This window comes from Uranotaenia lowii, chromosome 1, assembly GCF_029784155.1.
Source record: "Uranotaenia lowii strain MFRU-FL chromosome 1, ASM2978415v1, whole genome shotgun sequence".
Taxonomy (NCBI): domain Eukaryota; kingdom Metazoa; phylum Arthropoda; class Insecta; order Diptera; family Culicidae; genus Uranotaenia; species Uranotaenia lowii.
Window position 1 is genome coordinate 97,518,260 of NC_073691.1, and position 19,827 is coordinate 97,538,086.

The following is a 19,827-nucleotide window of genomic DNA, read 5'->3' on the forward strand; positions in this document are numbered from 1 at the left end:
TCTGCCTTGGCCTAGAGCATGAGTGGCCAACATTTTCAACAGGCGGGCCAAATTTCATAAATGAGATTGGCTGGCGGGCCAAAACAACAAATTGTTCTGGATTGTAAAAAAAAATTTTTTTTGGTTTATTTATTAATGACACATTACCACTTTGTGGCATTCGAGTCTAAAAAAAAAATAATAATAGATGTTTGAAAACGCTGTAAAAACATTTTTCTAGGCACATCGACTTGTCTTAATAAATCATTTTTGTTTTTTGAATACTTTAACAATTTTGTGCCATTTATAAAATAGTAAAATTATTACGCCATACGAATTGATTTATCCCTCCCAGCTTATGTCCGTCAATCTTTTCAAGGAATTTAAAACCTCCTCGGGTAATCCAACCCAGAACAGATAAACAAATCGCGTGATTTCAATGAACATTAAGTCAATTTTTGGGTCTTCGAAGATTGTAATTGACCGCCATTTGCCAATGTTTTCAAGTTCACCGTTCTCCTTAGAAAAATTTGATAGATAAATTAAAAAAAAAAAAACGTAGAATTGAATTGTTGAAAAAAAGTAACGTTCACAAGCTTTTTACACCTCAACTCAATCCAACTCTTTTCAAATTTTCCAGTATCTCGATTTGACAAGTGTATTGAGAATGCCTTCTAAAAACAGAATGAAGAAGAATTTGATTGTTTTATAATCATTGAACTTTTTTATGTAAAAGTTTTGCCGAAAAATTCATTCTTCTGAGAGGTTCATCAGTACCAAACCGGTTCTAGTTGAACTCTGCTACTCAACTGTAAATTCTGCCCAGTTTTCCATTATTGATGAACAGAAATACAGAGCACGTGGCCAACTAAAATATATTTGGATTTTGTTTAAGGTTCATAAATATATCCTTTTCTGTTAATGCTTAGCAAAAAATAAGAAATAGGAAAAATTTACAGAGCAAGCTTTTGATATTTTACATAATTAATTTACAAAAGTTATTAAAATTTGATGGATGAAACAAGTTGTAGGAATAGAATTCTAGTTACAAATAGTTGAAATTGTTGTAAAAGTACAATTTTTATTGTGATGTTGATATGATCCGGTATCTGTGAATGTGTGATGAAATTTACAGAAAATGTGCCAAATATTTACCGTAAAATTATGACAATTGAAAATTTGTGATTGTAATGGTTTTTTTATTCAGTGACAGTAACCTTTTTTGTAAAATTATATGATGCCCTCAGCGCTAAAGGGGTTTAAGTGTGAAAATTATATTCGCATACTTTTTACGTTCGAAAGAAAATTGCAAATGTTCGAAAAATTAATGGAAAATGGTCAAACACAACAAATTGTTTTCTCGAAATTAGTTTTAATACTCTCTTACCCCTTTGACTTATATCAATTCAAAGAAATTTTCAGATCTTTAAATTGAATTGACTTAGTGTAGATTCAGATACATATATATTTATCCAAATGATATATGCAGACCAAGAAAAACGTCCAATTCTAGTACTATGGTTTTCGAAAAAAGCTTCGCGGACCACAAAAAGTTGGTCGCGGGCCACATGTGGCCCGCGGGCCTTGGTTTGGCCACCCATGGCCTACAGAATAGCGTTCGAGGCTTCTGAGCCAGCGGTCATGAGATCGAATCTCGGTCACGGCATACAAAGAACCCTTTCTGTGGGCTGATGATTTTAACATTTTTAAGATCTTGAAAGATATACTACTTAGGGTTATGTTAATTAGACGTCTTCAAAGAAACATGAAGTTTCACTGAGGTCCTATATGTTTGAGTTTTTGTTTTCGTTTATGAATCTCCCAGACTTTAAGATATGGGCGTATGTTCAAGGGAAAGCCTGTACATTAGGGTGTCCCAAAATTGCATAACTTCTGGGAATCTGAGGGCCTCCAAAGGTAGATTAGGATGTGCAGAACAAACTTTTGTATGGGGCCGACTAAAAAAATCATGTTTAGAGGTTCCGCAAGCACGATCTTTGAATAAAGTCCACTTTCAAAAGATTTGATTTTAAATAAATTCTGGGTCCAAAAATTTTCATAAAATTGATATATTTTATGTTTTTTAAATTTTGTTTGAGTTAAATTCTACACCTAAAAAATGAAAAATGAACCAAATTTGTATAAAAATGTAAAACAAGCAAGCTATTTCCAAGAATAAAAATTTTTTGCTCCAAAAATGTTGTATTCAACTGACCAAAATGTGTACCAAGCGTAAAATATTTTTGATACCAATGCCATCAAAAGTTGCGAATTTTTATGCACTTAAATGTTGCTGAACAAAACATGTAGTTTGTATCATTGTGTGAAGAGCTATTTACGGTTTAATCCTCAAAAAAATCACAAATTAGGATATTTTTTATTTAACTTATCAAATTTGTCTTACTAAATAGCTACTTTAAAACAAAATACTTGCAAAAAAAAAAAAGACTTGGATGGTTTAAGGAAGTCATAAGAAGGCCATATGCCAAATTTGAGCGGAATCGGACAACAGGAAGGGGTTGTACTGAATCTCAAGTGTGAAAGGGATTGTATGTAAAATTTTAAAATCATCAGCCCACAGAAAGAGTTCTATGTATGCCGTGACCGAGATTCGATCTCATGACCGCTGGCTTAGAAGACTTGAACGCTATCCTCTAGGCCATGGGTGGCCAAACCAAGGCCCGCGGGCCACATGTGGCCCGCGACCAACTTTTTGTGGTCTGCGAAGCTTCTTTCGAAAACCATAGTCTTAGAATTGGACGTTTTTCTTGGTCTGCATATATCATTTGGATAAATATATATATATCTGAATCTAGACTAAGTCAATTCAATTCAAAGATCTGAAAATCTCTTTGAATTGATATAAGTCAAAGGGGTAATGCAATGTGTGACACTATGTCTCACAATTCCTTTCACACTTGAGATTCAGTGCAATCCCTTCCTGTTGTCCGATTCCGCTCAAATTTGGCATAAGGCCTTCTGATGACTTTCTTAAACCATCCAAGTCTTTTTTGCAAGTATTTTGATTTTAAAGTAGGTACTTATTATGACAAATTTGATAAATTAAATAAAAAATATCCTAATTTGTGATTTTTATTAAGGATTAAACCGTAAATAGCTCTTCACACAATGATACAAACTACATGTTTTGTTCAGCAACATTTAAGTGCATAAAAATTCGCAACTTTTGATGGCATTGGTATCACAAATATTTTACGCTTGGTACACATTTTGGTCTTTATTTGTTTATTGTTTATTTGTTTATTTGGTAGCAAATCAATGGATCACATGTTGATCCCAATGATTAAATGGATACAAAACAAAATAATTAAAATTATAAAAAAAAAGTTTACACAAACTACCTTGACCTAAACGCTATTAAAATTTTTCTTCTAAAGGAATCCCTCGATGTACCGAAATCAAAATGTTCAGAGTAACGGTTGAAAGTCTTGATCACGCCGATCAATGCACTATTTGCCCCGTAGTTGTTTTGACGAAGGGGAGTGTAGAGCTGTAAATTCCGGTTCCGTAGTCCTTGAGGTCTGACACTAATGTTGATTGATTCCAATAGCGAAGGGCAGTCAATTTTCGATGTCAGGATATCGGAGACAAACAAGGCCCGTGTGACAGCTCGACGGGCTTGTAGCGTGTCTAGGCTAATGAGGTTGCAGCGGTTCTCGTAGCTTGGAAGGTGGAACGGGTCAGACCAGTTCAAATGTCGTAGAGCATATCGCATAAACCGTCGTTGTAGAGCCTCGATCCGATCAGCGCCATTCTGGTAGAAAGGGCTCCAAACTGCCGATGCATATTCCAGGATGGAGCGAACGAGGCTGCAGTAGAGGCTTTTCAAGCAGTATACGTCTCTGAAGTCCTTCGTCACGCGGAAAATAAAGCCTAAGCATCGAGAAGCTTTATCCACTATATAGTTTGTATGTGTCTTGAAGTCAAGTTTTTGATCAAGAATCACACCTAAATCTTTGATGTGGTTCACACGGGCAATAAAGTGGTCCGAAAGGAAATAATCGGCGGAAATGGGATGCCTTTTGCGCGAAAATGTTATGACGGAACATTTATTGCGGTTCAACGCCAGGCAATTGTTGTTGCACCAGGTAGCGAAAAGGTCGAATTGCCTTTGTAGTGCAGCAGTGTCTTCGGGGCCTTTGATTACGTTGAACAATTTCAGATCATCAGCATAGGCGAGTTTGGGTCCGTCGAGCAGTAGAAGAGCGTCATTAAAATAAATAAGGAACACAATCGGTCCTAGATGGCTCCCTTGTGGAACCCCGGAAGTAGCAGGGAATTGTCTGGAATACGAATCCTTAGTTCGAACGGTCAGTTTTCTTCCGATCAGGTAGCTACGGAACCAATTCAATAGGCAACCACAGATTCCAAGACGTTCGAGTTTTGCAATAGCAAGTTCATGATTAACTTTGTCAAACGCGGCAGACAAATCTGTGTAGATTGCGTCGGTTTGGATACCCGCTGTAAAACTTTCTTGCACATAGGATGTAAAGTTCATTAAGTTCGTATTAGTTGAACGCTTGAGCATAAACCCATGTTGGTCATTGGAAAAATACTCCTTGCAGAATGAGAAAATGGGGTCCAGAATTACCAGTTCGAATAATTTTGCAATTGCGCATAAGGCAGATATTCCTCTGTAGTTATTTATATTCACTTTGTCACCTTTTTTGTGAACAGGAAACATATAAGCATCCTTCCACAGCGAAGGGTTAACGGCTCTGTCCAGCGAAGCTTGAAATATTCGTTTAATTGGAAACAATAAATGGGGCATAAAGCGTTTCAGAAATGTGGCAGGTATTCCGTCCGGTCCCGAGGAAAGAGAGTTTTTCATTTTTGCAGTCGCCTTTAAAATAGTTTCCTCTTCAATTGCAATCATGTTTAAAGATGCGTTTAGGGAAGGAACGTTTCGAACAGCGTTAGCTATTTGATCGGCAGAGATTAAACCAGTGGTAAAAACACTAGAGAATTTTTTAGCGAGCAGATTACATATACCGAGATCCGAAATTGCAGTTTCGCCCTCCAAGAACATGTTGGTTGGAAGTCCAAATTCTCTCCGCTGATCTTTGCATTTTTCCAGAACGATTTAGGACTATTCTTGAAGTTTTGTTGCAGTCGCGTCAGATAGTTCCTATAGCATCGGCCGCTAGCTTTTTTATACGCAGAATTAAGTTTACGATAATGGTCTTTAGCGTCTTGTGTTTTGTGCCTATTATAATAGCGGAAGGCTTTGCATTTTAAAGTTTTCATCTGGCGTAATTCTTTGGTGATCCAGGGAGCTCTTGAATTTTCGTTCACCAAACGTTTCGGAACATGACGATCAATAATGTAATTGATGACATGTGAAAAAGTGTGGTCAGTTGAATACAACATTTTTGGACAAAAAAAAAATTTTTTTGGAAAAAGCTTGCTTGTTTTACACTTTGATACAAATTTGGTTCATTTTTCATTTTTACCGTGTAGAATTTAACTCAAACAAAATTTTAAAAATATAAAATATATCAATTTTATGAAAATTTTTGGACCCAGAATTTATTTAAAATCAAATCTTTTGAAAGTGGACTTTTTTCAAAGATCGCGCTTGCTAAGGAACTAACATTGAAAAAAAATCGGTAACCTTTTAGCTAAGTGTGCAGTTGCTTTCGACAAACGTTCTTTTTTACAATCTTTAAGTTAAGTTTATTTTTTATTCAAATTCAAGGTTTTTTCCACAAATTTGTTTTAGTATATGGATAATGAATAATTTCTTCTTCGAGTGGGTTAATCAACAGGGGACAATGAGGAGGCTTGATCTCTTAGCCATATTTATCTCGTAATTGGAATCCCTTACAAAGATTTAATAAATATTCTAGGAAAATGCGCCAAATGGAAAAAAGCACTGTTACTTTATTAAAAAATAAAAAAAATCATTTTTTTAACAAAGTTTCAAATAAATCAAGCTAACTCTTAAGAATTTAACCTCAAGTACTTAGTCATGGAATCCAAATCAATATTTAATTTTTACATTACGAGCTGTAAGGAGTCTACAAACAATTTGAGGTGACCGTATTATAAACAAATCATTTATATATAGAATCAACAAAACTTATCCTAAGACAACACCTTGAGGAGCACCAACTTATTATATCTGCATTGAGTGTAAGTTGAACCAAATTTTGTTGCCTTTTATCTAGATAATTATTTTCTCTTAAAAATAGATTGAATGTGTTCACTTTTCGGCCTGTCAGCATAATTTTATTGGTGGTTTCACTAATAACTCGAAATGAGTTAATACCGTGAAAATTATCGCCGAATTCATTTCATTTGCCCGGCCCATTTTGTGTGAATGTGCAATTATGCATAAATGGCTGTTTCATTACGCTGCGTTTCAAAATGGTTGGAAATGGCATTGCCACCACCATACCACATTAAGCACCTCGGCGACCACGAGGTGTCAAATGAGGCCGCCAGGGAGGCAAATTAAAATGAATTACGACCGTGTGGTCTGTCTGTAATTACCCACTCGTAGATGTATGCGTTTTCGATTGGCACGAAACCATAAAATCGCACACTCGAGCCGGAGTCGTGTAGTCCTACTGGGCAGGTATGGCGGACTATTTATCCCCAACCACATATGCTCGTAATTGTGCACTTAATGCCGACCTAAATCGCCGTTCTCGGAAATTGAACTCGAATGGTGTGTGTACGGCAATTTGGCACAGATTTTTAAAATACGATCCCATTCCACCGGTTAAATATTTTAAAAGCATCATTTATAAATAAAATATTGAATAATATTTAGTGCAGTAATTAGCGTGGGGTTTTATTATAATTGCCTATAATTAATTTCGTATGTGCTCGCTCATATACCATTCGGGTACTTAAATTTGTACATATGTACCCTGCATCATTCACGCAATTCGAAACAAATGTATCGTGAATTTAATGCGATGCAAAAGGCAATAATTAATTGGTTCGATTTCAGGTTGACCTTGTTTCCGGGCTATAATCCAAGTCGTGGAATTTTTAATTCGGGTCCTTTTTGTGCAATCAATAAACCCTGAGGAAAAATATCAACAATGACAATTGATGAAAACATTTTGTTAAATTCATACAAATTTACTGCTTCTGTATTTATCATCTGTATCACACATTTTTGAATTAATCAAATCAAGATCAGTGGGAGAAACCCATTAGAAAAGTTCCACTCTGACTTTGTTTTGAGCTGCCCTCCTTCTTTCCTAGATATAAAAAATGTTTTAAAATTTCAGCCTTAATAGAATTGGGTTGTCCTTAATTAGCTCTCATACCTATCTCTTATTTTAAATGATGTCATCGCCATAAAAATTAAAGGCCAAACGTACCAATGATTGTGCAAGAATTTACTCAGTATTTTTTTTATATCCCAAGGTTTTAGTTAAAATGACAGAGTAACTATGACTCAGTTTCGGAAAGGTAGCTCATTTTGTGATTACTTTGAATTGTTCGTTCTTCATTTCAAAGTGTTTCGATTTGAATCAATGAAAATCTTAAACCACTAAAGTTGAGCATGTTTTTGTGCTAAATACATACATTCGAGAATGTGAAATGTTGTTTTGATATGCAATCATAGCAACCAACACAGTTGTCGCTCGCGTCAAAACATCTAGCTTTGTAAAAACAGGGGGGCCTTGGGGGTTCAAGTGAAGTAAGCAGCATGCATTGATTTTTTCTTTCAGTGGCACAGAGGAAAATTGGGGTGGATGTCATTCGTGGTAGCAGCATGAGGGGCGTGAATGATGGCGATGGGCGCACTGATGCTGGGGATGGTTGACGAGATGATGAAAAATGATGGTTTGTGGGTGCGCGCGAATGCTACGTGAATTACAGGGGAGATAAACTGGTAGCAATAGTGAAAGAGATTTGCCACGTCTGTAACAACAATGATAAAGTGCAAACAACGCGAGTTTTATGGTACGATAATTGAAGAGAAGGGGTTGAATGTTAAAAAGGTGCTCGACGATTTTGTGAGTATGAAAATGAGTTTCGATGAACATGGTTGTTTTATTCTGGCTTTAACAGATTAAGTGCCAAGTACCAAAATTTTCAACTGTTTTTTATTGAAATTTCTTTGGAACATCCAGTAGACACATGTTAACAAAGAAATTCTGCTCGAACATCTGCTAGGTGCCTGTTTTCAAGTGGTACCATTCATCACGAAGCAATAGGGAAAAGGTAATTTGTTTTTAATGTTCAAGTTAATGATCAGGCTGCTCTATTGAACAATTGGAAAGTGTCATTTGTTGTATTTATGAGTGCTTTGTGCAAGATCAAGGTGATAAAATCGATGATTTTCTTGCACTCAGAATAATACTATAAAAATTACAACACGTTTTGGCTTTGCTTCGTTCTAGATCATCTATTAATAAACCGATTCCTTAACTCAAGTTTTATAATTTTTTGATTAATTTGAACAAACTTGGTATTTCAAAAATCTCAGTTATTCAGTATAAAATGTAGAATGATGATTATGGTGATTTGAATGTGCGCTTTAAGTCACATTGAGTCGTTAGAAAGTTTATCACCGTAAAATAATTCTTATCGCCATTTTCAGGTTATACACATTAGTTAAAGGTTAAAAGTACTAATTATTGAACTGGTACCAGGTATTGAACCTAGAAACCTAGAAAGAAAATTAAACAGAAATCGAAGTGCCACTGTTGAAGAATGTTCTATCTCTGTTCAAATTTTTATCGAGAATAACGAACTCTTTAAGCCACAATTCGCAAAACTAGATTATATGTTCAAATTTTTACCTAGTTTTTCGACCAGATGAAAAAAAATCGGTCTTTTTTTGATTGGGAGAAAATTTGGATAAAAGACAAATAAAATTCTATGATAATCTCATGACAAATCTATATATATATAAAAATGAATTTCTGTCTGTCTGTCTGTCTGTCTGTTCCCTATAGACTCGGAAACTACTGAACCGATTTGCGTGAAACTTGGCAGGTGGGGGTATTGGAGGCAGGGGAAGGTTCCTATTGTGGTTTGAGACCCCTCCCTCTCTAATGAAGGGAGGGAGGGGCCTTCCAAACAAAAGACAATTTTTTGCATAACTCGAGAACCCATCAAGCTAATGGTATCATATTTGGCATGGGGGGGTATTTGGGAACGAGGAATATTTCTATGAATATTTGGTACCCCTCCCTCCTTTCAGTGGCGTGATAGGAAGGGCGGAGGGGGGCTACCTAACAATTTTTCATATAACTCGAGAACTAATCAAGATATTGGATTCAAATTTGGTATGGGAAGGTATTTGGATACGAAAAATATTTCAATGATTATTTGAGACCCCTCCCTCTTTCCAGTTGAAAGGGGGAGGGGCCTCTTTCATATTTTTTTATATAGTTCGAAAACTAATAAAGCAAATGGAACCAAGTTTGGCATGGGAGGGTATTTGGATACGAAAAATATTTCTATGATTATTTGAGACCCCTCCCTCTTTCCAGTAGGGAGATATAAGGGGGGGAGGGGCCTCTTTTATAGTTTTCAACGTAACTAAGAAAGTAATTAAGCAAATGGAACCAAACTTGGCATGGGCGGGTATTTGGGAACGTGACATGTTTTAATGATTGTTTAAGACCCCTTCCTTCTTCCAGCGGGGAGAAAGGAAAGAGGGAGGGGAGTTTCATACAATTTTTACAGCATAACTCAAGAACTACAACAGCAAACGGAACCAAATTTGGCGTGGAACGATATTTGGGTACGAGAAATGCTTCTATGAATATTTGGTATCCCTCACTCCTTCAAAGAGGTGGATGAAAAGGGAGAGGAAAGGTCTCCCTTACAATTTTCAGTATAACTGGAGAGTTGGTCGAGCAAATTGAACCATATTTGGCTTATGAGGGTATTTGGATACGGGAAATGTTTCTATCATAAATTGAAGCCCCATCTTTTTTAAGCGGAAAGATATAAAGAGGGAAAGGGGAGTTTCCATATATTTTTTTGCATAACTCGAGAATTTATCGAGCAAATGAAACCAAATTTGGCATCAACAAGTATTTGAGTACGAAAAATACTTCTTCTATGTGAAACAATTCCATTCTTGCCGTAGGATGAAAGAATTGGGAATATAGGAAAGGAAGAGGAGGCTTACATTTAACTTTTTTTTTACAAAATCCGAGAAATGGACAAACCTTAACATGGAAAAGCATTTTGGTATGATTCTATGATTATCCGACACACCATCCTCCTTTCAGTGAGTAGGTAGTTCTCAATTTATGCTAACGAAGCCAACAAATGGGAAAAAAGTAACATGGAAATGTACTTCGTTACGAGATATGTTTCTACGATTGTTATAGATCCTTACGCCTTACAGTGTAGAGAGGGAAAGAAAGGAGGAGGCTCCATATAAATTTTGTTATAAAGCTTAAAAACTTATCAACCAATGGAACTATCTTTGATATAAGAGGATTTTTGGGAACGAAAAAATTAGGTATGATTATTAAAAATCACGACCTCCATTCAGCATGGGGTGAAGTAAGGACAGGGGAGGGGCTCTCTTATCAGTTTTTCAGCATAAATCCAGAACATATCTAGAAAAAATAACCGTGTTGTATAAGTTAGATTGTTTGCGCACGATTAATTTGAGACCCTTCAGACAGATTAAAATTATCAGATCTTTAACACAAATATAGAGCAAGATTCAGAATATTTGTTTAAGTTATCTTTGTGTTGCAATTCGAAACTCCATCAGCAGCTCTCGTTTTATAGCGGTTGCTTATAAATTATGTTATAATTTGATCAAAATAATGCCAATAAAACAATAAAAATTTGAATAATTTTTGAAAATATCACTTAATTTTGAAAGGTGTAGCAAAGCAAACCGGGTCAGCTAGTAAAACAATAAAAATTTGAATAATTTTTGAAAATATCACTTGATTTTGAAAGGTGTAGCAAAGCACACCGGGTCAGCTAGTTTTAAATAAATCTACAGATGATTTCTGGAAGAGTGGCAGCCTTTACAATCTGTTTTTTCTTAAAATTTTACAAATTGAAGTGTGCCACACTTAATTTTGAATGAAAAGGTTGAAGAATTGGTTTTAAAACATATTTCTACGAAAAAATAATATCAACTCGAAGCTATGCAGCAAGCACAACATTTATGCGGACTCGTACATTCGCGCTACCTGTCAAATCAATGTAAAATCTGTCGGAGTTCTACACGCTAACTGCTTTTCAGTCAACCTTTGCACAGATAACTACGGCTGCAAAACATTGCACGAAATCCAATTATCAATGAAAGCGATAATATATGTAATATATGTAAAATGTAATAAGGGTTTGGTAGAATTAAATGAAAATTTGGGTGGATTTAGTTCACATCCTGCAAGTTTTAAAGTCCTGTGGTCAAAACTCGCGGAAATTGAGTCGAAATTACAGCTCGTGCGTGACAAAATTTTGCGCATTCATCACGAGAACAAGGATCTCCCTAATCGTCCCATCGCTAAAATGTTGGGAATCGTGAGTTCCACGGTGTCGCGAGTAATTAAGCGGTTCGAGGAACGATTGACCACCGATCGGAAGCCCAGAAGTGAAGGAAAAACACCAAAAATCACATCTGCGTAGTTGGGACCTTCAACCGAAACCCGAACGCCTCCGTTTGGGATGTGGCTAAGAAGCTGCACCTAAGCCGAAGTTTTGTCCAGATGGCCAAAACTAAAGCTGGGCTTCGAACGTTCAAGGTACAAAAGGCCCCTAATCGCGAAGAGAAGCAAAATAAGTTCGCCAAAACCCGTGCCAGGAAGTTGTACCTCAACATGCTGGCGAAGGTTGAATGCTGCATCATGGACGACGGAACATCTGTGAAGGCAGACTTCAAACAGATCCCCGGCAACCTGTTTTTCACTGCCAAGGATAAATTCAGCGTTTCGGAGCATGTCCGCACTCAGAAAATGTCCAAATTTACGAATAAATTCCTTGTTTGGCCAGCCATCTCCACGTGCGGAAAGCGGAGTCCACCTTTCGTGAACCAGGACACGATGAACGGACAGGTGTGCATGAAAGATTGCCTCCAGAAGCGGCTGCTTCCTCTCCTAAAGGATTTGGCCTCATGCCACTACTCCAAGGACGTGCTGAAGTGGTATGCGGACAATGAGGTCAATTCCGTGCCGAAAATGTTCAACCCTCCCTACACTCCGAAGCTCCGCCCCATCGAGAAGTACTGGACGATTATGATGCAGCACTTTCTTAAACGACCTGAGGTAGAAAAGGCAGTCGTGAAACTCAAGAAAGTATGGGTTTACATGCAAAAAACGGTTGATTCACAGGTTGTGCAGAATCTTATGGCCGGAGTTGAGGCCAAGGTGCGGGCATTTGCGTATGGACTGTAAATGAAATACGAGTGAAATGGTAAGTTTAATAGTTATTTTTCAATCCCTGAAAATCTGATGGTAATCGGATGAAAACTCGAATTCTGCGAATCAATTTTTTTTGGTGAAATTCAACGCAATTTCATTGTGGGCACCCAATAATTATGTAAACCATAAGTAATTATATGATTTAAATGAAAACTGAATTTAAAAATAAAACGAAGGAAATAAGTAAGTTAGAGACAGTCCAATTATGAGCTGATTCTTTCAAATACACTATTAAACCTCGGACTCTACTGGCCCAGTAATCTGTCGCTTCCGGAGGTCTCCGCTGGGGGTAAGTTCGAATATCGAACCGTGATAGGAGAAGAAGTTTTTTACAAAAAAAAAACTCCTCGATTTATTAGTACAATAAAAAAACACGTGTAAATTTTCCTCTGTCTGACGTAATAATGAGAAATTTTATTCAAATCTGCCACTGTCTCCTATGATCTAAATCTCGTTGACGGCAAAATACACTTTTAAATTATTTTGATTGTAGAATTAAGAAAGATATAGCTTGTTTGTAAAACGGAACGAAGTCAAAAGGATCGTACGAGTTCCAAGCATCTGAAACCGGGAAAGAGATTTAAGCGCTTCCATTCAATCAGTTGTAAAAGTTCACGTGCCAATTCGGCAGATGGTTTCATTTCTGGTGGAGAGCTCCTCCTTGAAGCTCGTCTAGATCGATAATTTTTCAATTACCAAATTTCTTTTGCATTTCTACCCTTAGCATACATATGGTTTATACACTTTTATCGAAATAGACAGCAACGGCATTCCAAAAAGAACGGAAGACTGCAATCCTATTTTGTCGATTCGTTTAAATGTTTGAGCTGGCGGGTGACTATCCAAGCGTGTGGCGACCGTCGTAATAGAGTGCTGGAAGCTGGGAATTCTCCATACAGGGAATTTAAATTTTTGTTTCACCTCTTTTACACATACAGCCACCAGTCGATATTTTAATTAAAAACATCAGTCACAACCTTCCATTGAAAAAATAAATTTTTGGAAGGCAGTATGAGATATAATAAACATGAAAGGAGTGGAACATCCATTTTTTTATCGTCATTTCGAAACTGCCCCATTTGATGGGAGTATGAGTGGGAAATCAATTCACTTTATGTAAATTTCACTTTTTAATCGAGAGACCATCTACTACTGAGGAGGGCGAGATGGTTTTTTTTTCTTCCAATCCACCACCATATCGGAGCAATACCGCAAAGGCTCCAAATTTCCAGTATGATTTTTTCTTACTTCAGCAAATGCTGTAGGCGGACTGGTCCATTAAAAGTTTTCGGCAGCCTTTCGCGAAATAACCAGAGACTAGCAAAAAACGCCAAATGGATGTGCAAATGGGATTTGGCAAATAAGCGCAAATTGTGTCTGGCCGTAGTTTTGGTGCAAATTCACTTTTGAAAAAAAAAAACGAAAAAAACTAACATGATTCGCCCCGTTTAGCGATATCTATTGCTCTATCTATTTGTGTGGACGGTGATTTCAGTTGCAGTCGAATCAATTTTTACTTTTTTGAGCTTGGAATAGACTGCGTTGTCTTGTTGATAACGATCAGTATAATCGATCGGTAAATTTGGCAAATTGCGGTGCAAAAATAACCGGCTTATTGCATATACGTTTCGCTAAAAAATGAGGTTTTTGATAAGCTGGTACTCACTCAAAAGACCAACTGGAATTTAACAACTTTTACAATATAGGTTCACCATCAAAGTTGATTTGTTTTGACCCTAGAACAGCAAGAAAAATAATGCAGCGTTAAAAGCAGCATGCGCTTTAAAAAAAACTCTTATTTCTTAAATTTTCATACCGAGTTACGGTTAATGTATTTTGGATTTCACCAAACTTATCAATTCATTTGAAAACTTTGATGATTGAAAGTATAGTTTTGAGTTAATTCCGCTCTTCAAAAGCGTTGAAAATATTGAAACTTCAATCTAAAGATTTGGGCCACAAATGCTAACAGCATTTTGGAAAAAGGCAGCAATTTGCAATTCAACATTCACTGAATTTGAAGTTTAGGAAGAGTCGAAAAAAAGCACAGTCACTTTGCCGCCATCGTCGTTGCATTTTTTCCTCTCTCTCTCTCTCTCTCTCTCTCTCTCTCTCCAATGCAGAACAATCTTGCATTGGCCGGTTATTTTTTACGCTGTCGATACACTCTGGCTGCACATGCCAACTGCCTGCTGCGATGCGTTGATAGACCGTTGCTGCAATCAATTTGCTACTTCCGGTTGGCTATTGGCTCTTGTAGGTAGGTGCATATCGGCAGTTGGCAGCAGTAGTGGAACGATGATGGCATCAAAGCAAGCTTAGAAGGGATGAAGTATTTTGCAAATACCAGATAATGCTTCGTTGCCAGGTTGCCAGGGTTTGCTTGCCGATTGCACGGAGCTTGAACTGTGCAGCACGATGTGACTGCGACGTAGTAGGCAATGCAGAAGATTTTTTTTGTACCGACGAACGACGAAGTGCCCGCGTGATTCTGCATCGTACGAAACTCGACCATCGAAAGTCGGCGAATGAAAAAGTGCACTCGAAAAACTATTTTTCAAGTGCGTGTAATATAGGTGCATTTAAATGTCGTTTTCGGAAATCCTCTTGGCATTTGATGTTTGCATTGGATCATCAGGGGAACGCAAAATTCGGAAGATTTGTTTTCTACTGTCGACCTCGATAAGTCATAGGATGGTTTCGTTGAGCCGTGCTGAGCCGTGTTCGGTCAAGAGGATTTAAAAAAGGCCGGTGATTACTTACCGGATCCTGAATCGCTTTGGTCATCATCCAGTTTGTCATCCCTATCGAATCCACTCCAGAATTTGTTATTATTTGTCGAATTGTTCGGGCCGTTCTGATTATTGGTTCCATTATGGTTATTGTTTATGCTGCTACTGTTGTTGTTATTCGTCAGCTGATGCTTCCCGGTGAATTTATGGGGATCGAGTATATTCTCCACCGAAAAGGCTAACCGTTTGGGAGTGGTTTCTTTGTCACTATCCGCTAAAGATTTTGCACTTCCACTGTCCATCGATCGGGTTAAATCCACCGGACAACCCTGGAATAAAAGAAAAATATAACAATAATTTTATTCGTTTTTATTGTTTCAAAGTGGGAAGATTTTTTTTTCTTCTGCTAACATTATCTTTTTGATAAATTTTTAAATGTGAAGTTTTTTTTAGAAAACAAAAAAAAAACATGAAAAATCAAAGAAGAAAAGAATGTAGCCGTTAATAACATTCGAAATATTCGAAAAAAAAACAATAGCTCACTTGAATAGCTAATTTCCGATATTTATACCGTACAGTGGGATGGTTGGTGGCAATGGATGTATGGGAAAAACTCCATGATCGAATTTTCAAAACCGATCATATACGTTTTGTAGATTGGCCCAAAAAACTGACCTGTGCAAAATGCCAGCTCAATTGGACTTGTTTTAGGGGTGCCTCGAAGCGCTCAAAGTTTCGATTTTTTTACCCTAAAAAATCACCAAAGGAGTGACCAAAGGAAATTGAAAAATCTAAATTTCAATGTTGATGCCAAATGACTTAAAATGCATAATCGAAATCTGGAGTTATCGTGGAAACAATTTTGTGTCATAAATCGAAAAATAAAAATAAAAATTTCGATTTTTCCAATTTCCTTTGATCCCAATATTTGACTTGGGGTTGTTCATAAAGCAAGAACCCAATTTGAAGCATTTTTTGCCCCATTTTACCCGTTTTATCTTTTTTAAATATTTGTTTTAATAGAATTATTTGATCTTTGATTACAGGGTGTTTTTCCTGTTGAAAAAATATTACTAAGTTATTTATTGAGTTCATCTTTGGTTAGATAACCGTACAGAATTTGACATAAAACTAAGGAAAATATTTTAACACTAATTTAAGTTTAGAGGGACCACCCCTTGATTTTAAGCAATTTCGCTATTTTAGAATAATAATAAAAGTAACGTTATAAACAATTACAAACGAATTACAAATCAAAATAATCGTAATATTCACCAGACTGGTTGCCTCGTGAATGTGGTTTTTTAGTTCAAGAGGACAATAAAATTCGTCAAACATAATGAAAAACAACTTATAAACATTTCAATTGGGTTGCACCTTGGGTGTTGAAAGCTCAACATTGAATGGAATTTATTATTTGATGTAAAAAATTTTCAATTTTTCTAAACCCCAACGAAAGTCATTGAAACTTTTGAGGCAACCGAAACTCAAACAATTCTTATTCTTAACGAAAGGAAAGAAATATGCTTATTTAACAGGGTATGCTATTCTAAAATCTAGGTTATTCATCACTCGCAATTTCGTTCGTAGACTCAAACTTCTTATTGAGTTACTTGAGGATAAAAGAAACTAAAGGATGATACGGTGTAGAATGTTGCTCTTATTTTGATTTTGGAATTTGCTCTTCAGTTGTCAAAATGCCGTCCAACGAAGAAGAGCAGCGTATCAAAATTTTGCTCGCGCATCGCGAAAATCCGAGCTACTCGCACGCAAAGCTGGCAAAATCGCTAAAAGTTGCCAAATCAACCGTTACAAATGTAATTTAAGTGTTTGGGGAACGTTTGTCGACAGCCAGGAAGTTTGGATCGGGGGGAAATCGAAAACCGGAAGCCGCTGAGACGACAAAGAGAGTTGCCGGTAGTTTCAAGCGAAACCCTAACCTCTTTCTCCGAGATGCCGCAAATAAGCTGGGTGTATCGTCTACAACCGTGCAACCGAACCAAAAAACGAGCCAAACTATCGACTTACAAGAAGGTAGTGACGCCAAATCGCGATGATAAACAAAATACGACGGCTAAAGAGCGATCCCGGAGGCTGTACACGACGACGCTGACGAAGTTTGACTGCGTGGTAATGGACGACGAAACCTACGTCAAAGCGACTACAAGCAGCTTCTTGGACTGGAGTTTTATACAGCCAAAAGGAAGGGGAAAGGTAGCAAATATTTTCAAGCACATGAAACTGTCAAAGTTCTCGAAGAAATATCTGGTTTGGCAAGCCATCTGTACCTGTGGCTTGAAAAGCAGCATTTTCATAGCTTCCGGGACTGTCAATCAAGAAATTTACGTGAAAGAGTGTTTGAATAAACGTCTGCGTTGTTCCGTACTGTTTTGGCCGGATTTGGCATCTTGCCGTTACGGTAAAAATGCCATGGAGTGGTACGCCGCCTACAACGTGCAGGTGGTTCCCAAGGACAATAACCCTCCCAACAAGCCAGAGCTCCGCCCAATTGAGAAATACTGAGCTATTGTCAAGCGGAACCTAAAGAAGACCAAAAAACTGCTAAGGACGAGCCGCAGTTCAAGGCAAACTGGCTTTCTGCGGCGAAGAAGGTGGACAAAGTGGCTGTACAAAATCTGATGGCAGGGGTTAAGCGTAAGGCCCGGCAATTCGGATTTGGAAAAGCGGAAGCCTAACTGAATATTTTTCCTGAATTTTATACTAATTAAACTTGAAAAAGAAATTTTATTTGATTTTTTAAATAAACGATTTCACCGATTTACACATTTTACCTTGACCAAATTTTGACCGTATCACCCTTTAATTAAGAACACGTTTGGCGTTCGGAGCATTGTAAATAAAAAAACAGAAAGCGTGTTATTGAAATTAATTTTGTTTTTGTTTCTCATACGCTGGGTACCTATTTCGTTTATATTCACAAACAGAAACGAAGTTAATAGAACCTGTTAATTAGCTATTGTTCAGAATTCTCTAGTTTTTATTTTACTAGGAGTTTGTAAATCAATCATCTTGTGTGATAACGAATTTTTTATTCAGCAATTTAAAATTATAAATATGAACATTTTCATAAAGAAAAAAAAAACAAGCATGCTTAATTGTATTGCATTACTAAGATTCATTTATGGACGACCGTTTCTTAGCATTCTCCACCGTTTATCTAGCAAGATTCACACGCGCGTCAATTTTTTTCAGTTTTTTTGCTAAAAAGTCAGTTTACGCAGCTTTGTACAGTACAAGACTGCATTCATTGGAAAGCTTCTGAATTCCCCTAAATTTTGAATACAGTCACAACCGTAGCAAACTGTGGCAACCAAACTTTTTGTGGAGTTTTTACAAAAACATCATTTTTTTTCAAGAATTTGTTAATACTCGGCCTACTGTGATCACATGTAATTATATCTATTGAGAGATATTGGTTGAAAGTATAGAGAAACAAAAACAAAAAAAAGATAACGAACTTCATGATATTGCGCCAAGATTAGAGATCTAAACTCTTAGATCTTCCTAGTATTCTAAAATCTGGAGCATAGCTGATGAACTATTCAATGTAATTACTTTTTTATATTATTCTACCTAAAAGTGGAATAGTCAAATTACCTCTTATATTACTCGTCCGATAAAAACGGTGTCTTCACAATTTTTAACGATGTCATAGAGATGTTTTCTCAATCTCGTGATGTTATAATGTTTTCATTGAAATTTTATGGTTAAAACTTTGAAAGTTTTTTCTTCTGGATTAGCAATTCCTCATTGTAGTTATCAAGTTGAAAAATTAAGTCGTACTTTGAGCGCATGGTATATCGGATATTTGAAGATAGAAAAGTATTAAAGTGAAATAACAAATCAACCGTTTGCAGTTGAACGTATAATTTAACACTCTGCCATTCAAGTGTTCAATTTGTGATTACGAAAGTTTATAGATTTTCCCAAAATCAAGCTTACGCTTAAACTTATATTGGTACATTTGATTAACCTGAATTTTGAGATTTCTAAAACTTGACCTGATTGGCCTCATATTTGAAAGGAAAAACTACTCATTTGTACAAGAAAAAAAATTAAATACATACATACATACAAATGTTATGCTGGTATGAAATATCCTTCAAGAAACCAATTTCAGTATCAACTATTTTTTGTGTTTCTTGTTCCTCTAAATGCTCAACATCATATTTTAAAAGGTTTCGATAAATTACACGTGGTAACAAAATTTACATTTTTTTCGAGTTGCAGCGAATTCAAAACGTAATTTGAACTAATTTGGGTGCCCTGAATGTAAATATGAAATTTATCTATCCCGTTTTGTTATTGAAATAACTTTCAAAAAAAGGTTAAATTTTTAAAAAAAACCGCTTATAAAGACAATATTTTAAAAAAGAAACATAACATTTTAAAATTAAAGATTTAAATGAATTATCAACTTTCCTAAAGTCTTGAAGTAGTTATGAGTTCTGCGAAAAAAGTTTTTGAAACTCTCTGTTTGTTTAGTTTTGCTCATTTAACGAATTTTTAAAGAAGTTTTCAACCAAATTGAATTATAAATAATTTTAAAGTATAAACCTAGTCGTTTTATAGGTTTCAACAAATTAGAAATATGAAATCAAGTATTTTTTTTAATCCTTCTGCTGCAATGTCAAAAGTATTTCTAGTAAAAAAGCTATCGAGTTTTACTATTTTATCATCATCATCATCATCATCAT

The 19,827-nt window shown here is 36.3% G+C and overlaps 1 protein-coding gene across 1 annotated transcript in view; it reads right to left on the reverse strand.

Annotated features, from left to right (window-relative positions):
- LOC129754899 (homeobox protein slou) overlaps positions 1–19,827 on the reverse strand; it is a 46,296-nt gene that overhangs the window by 21,016 nt on the left and 5,453 nt on the right. The window contains exon 2 of the mRNA XM_055751165.1: positions 15,141–15,438. Within this exon, the coding sequence (XP_055607140.1) occupies positions 15,141–15,438 (298 nt within the window). The remainder of the gene's footprint in view (positions 1–15,140; positions 15,439–19,827) is intronic.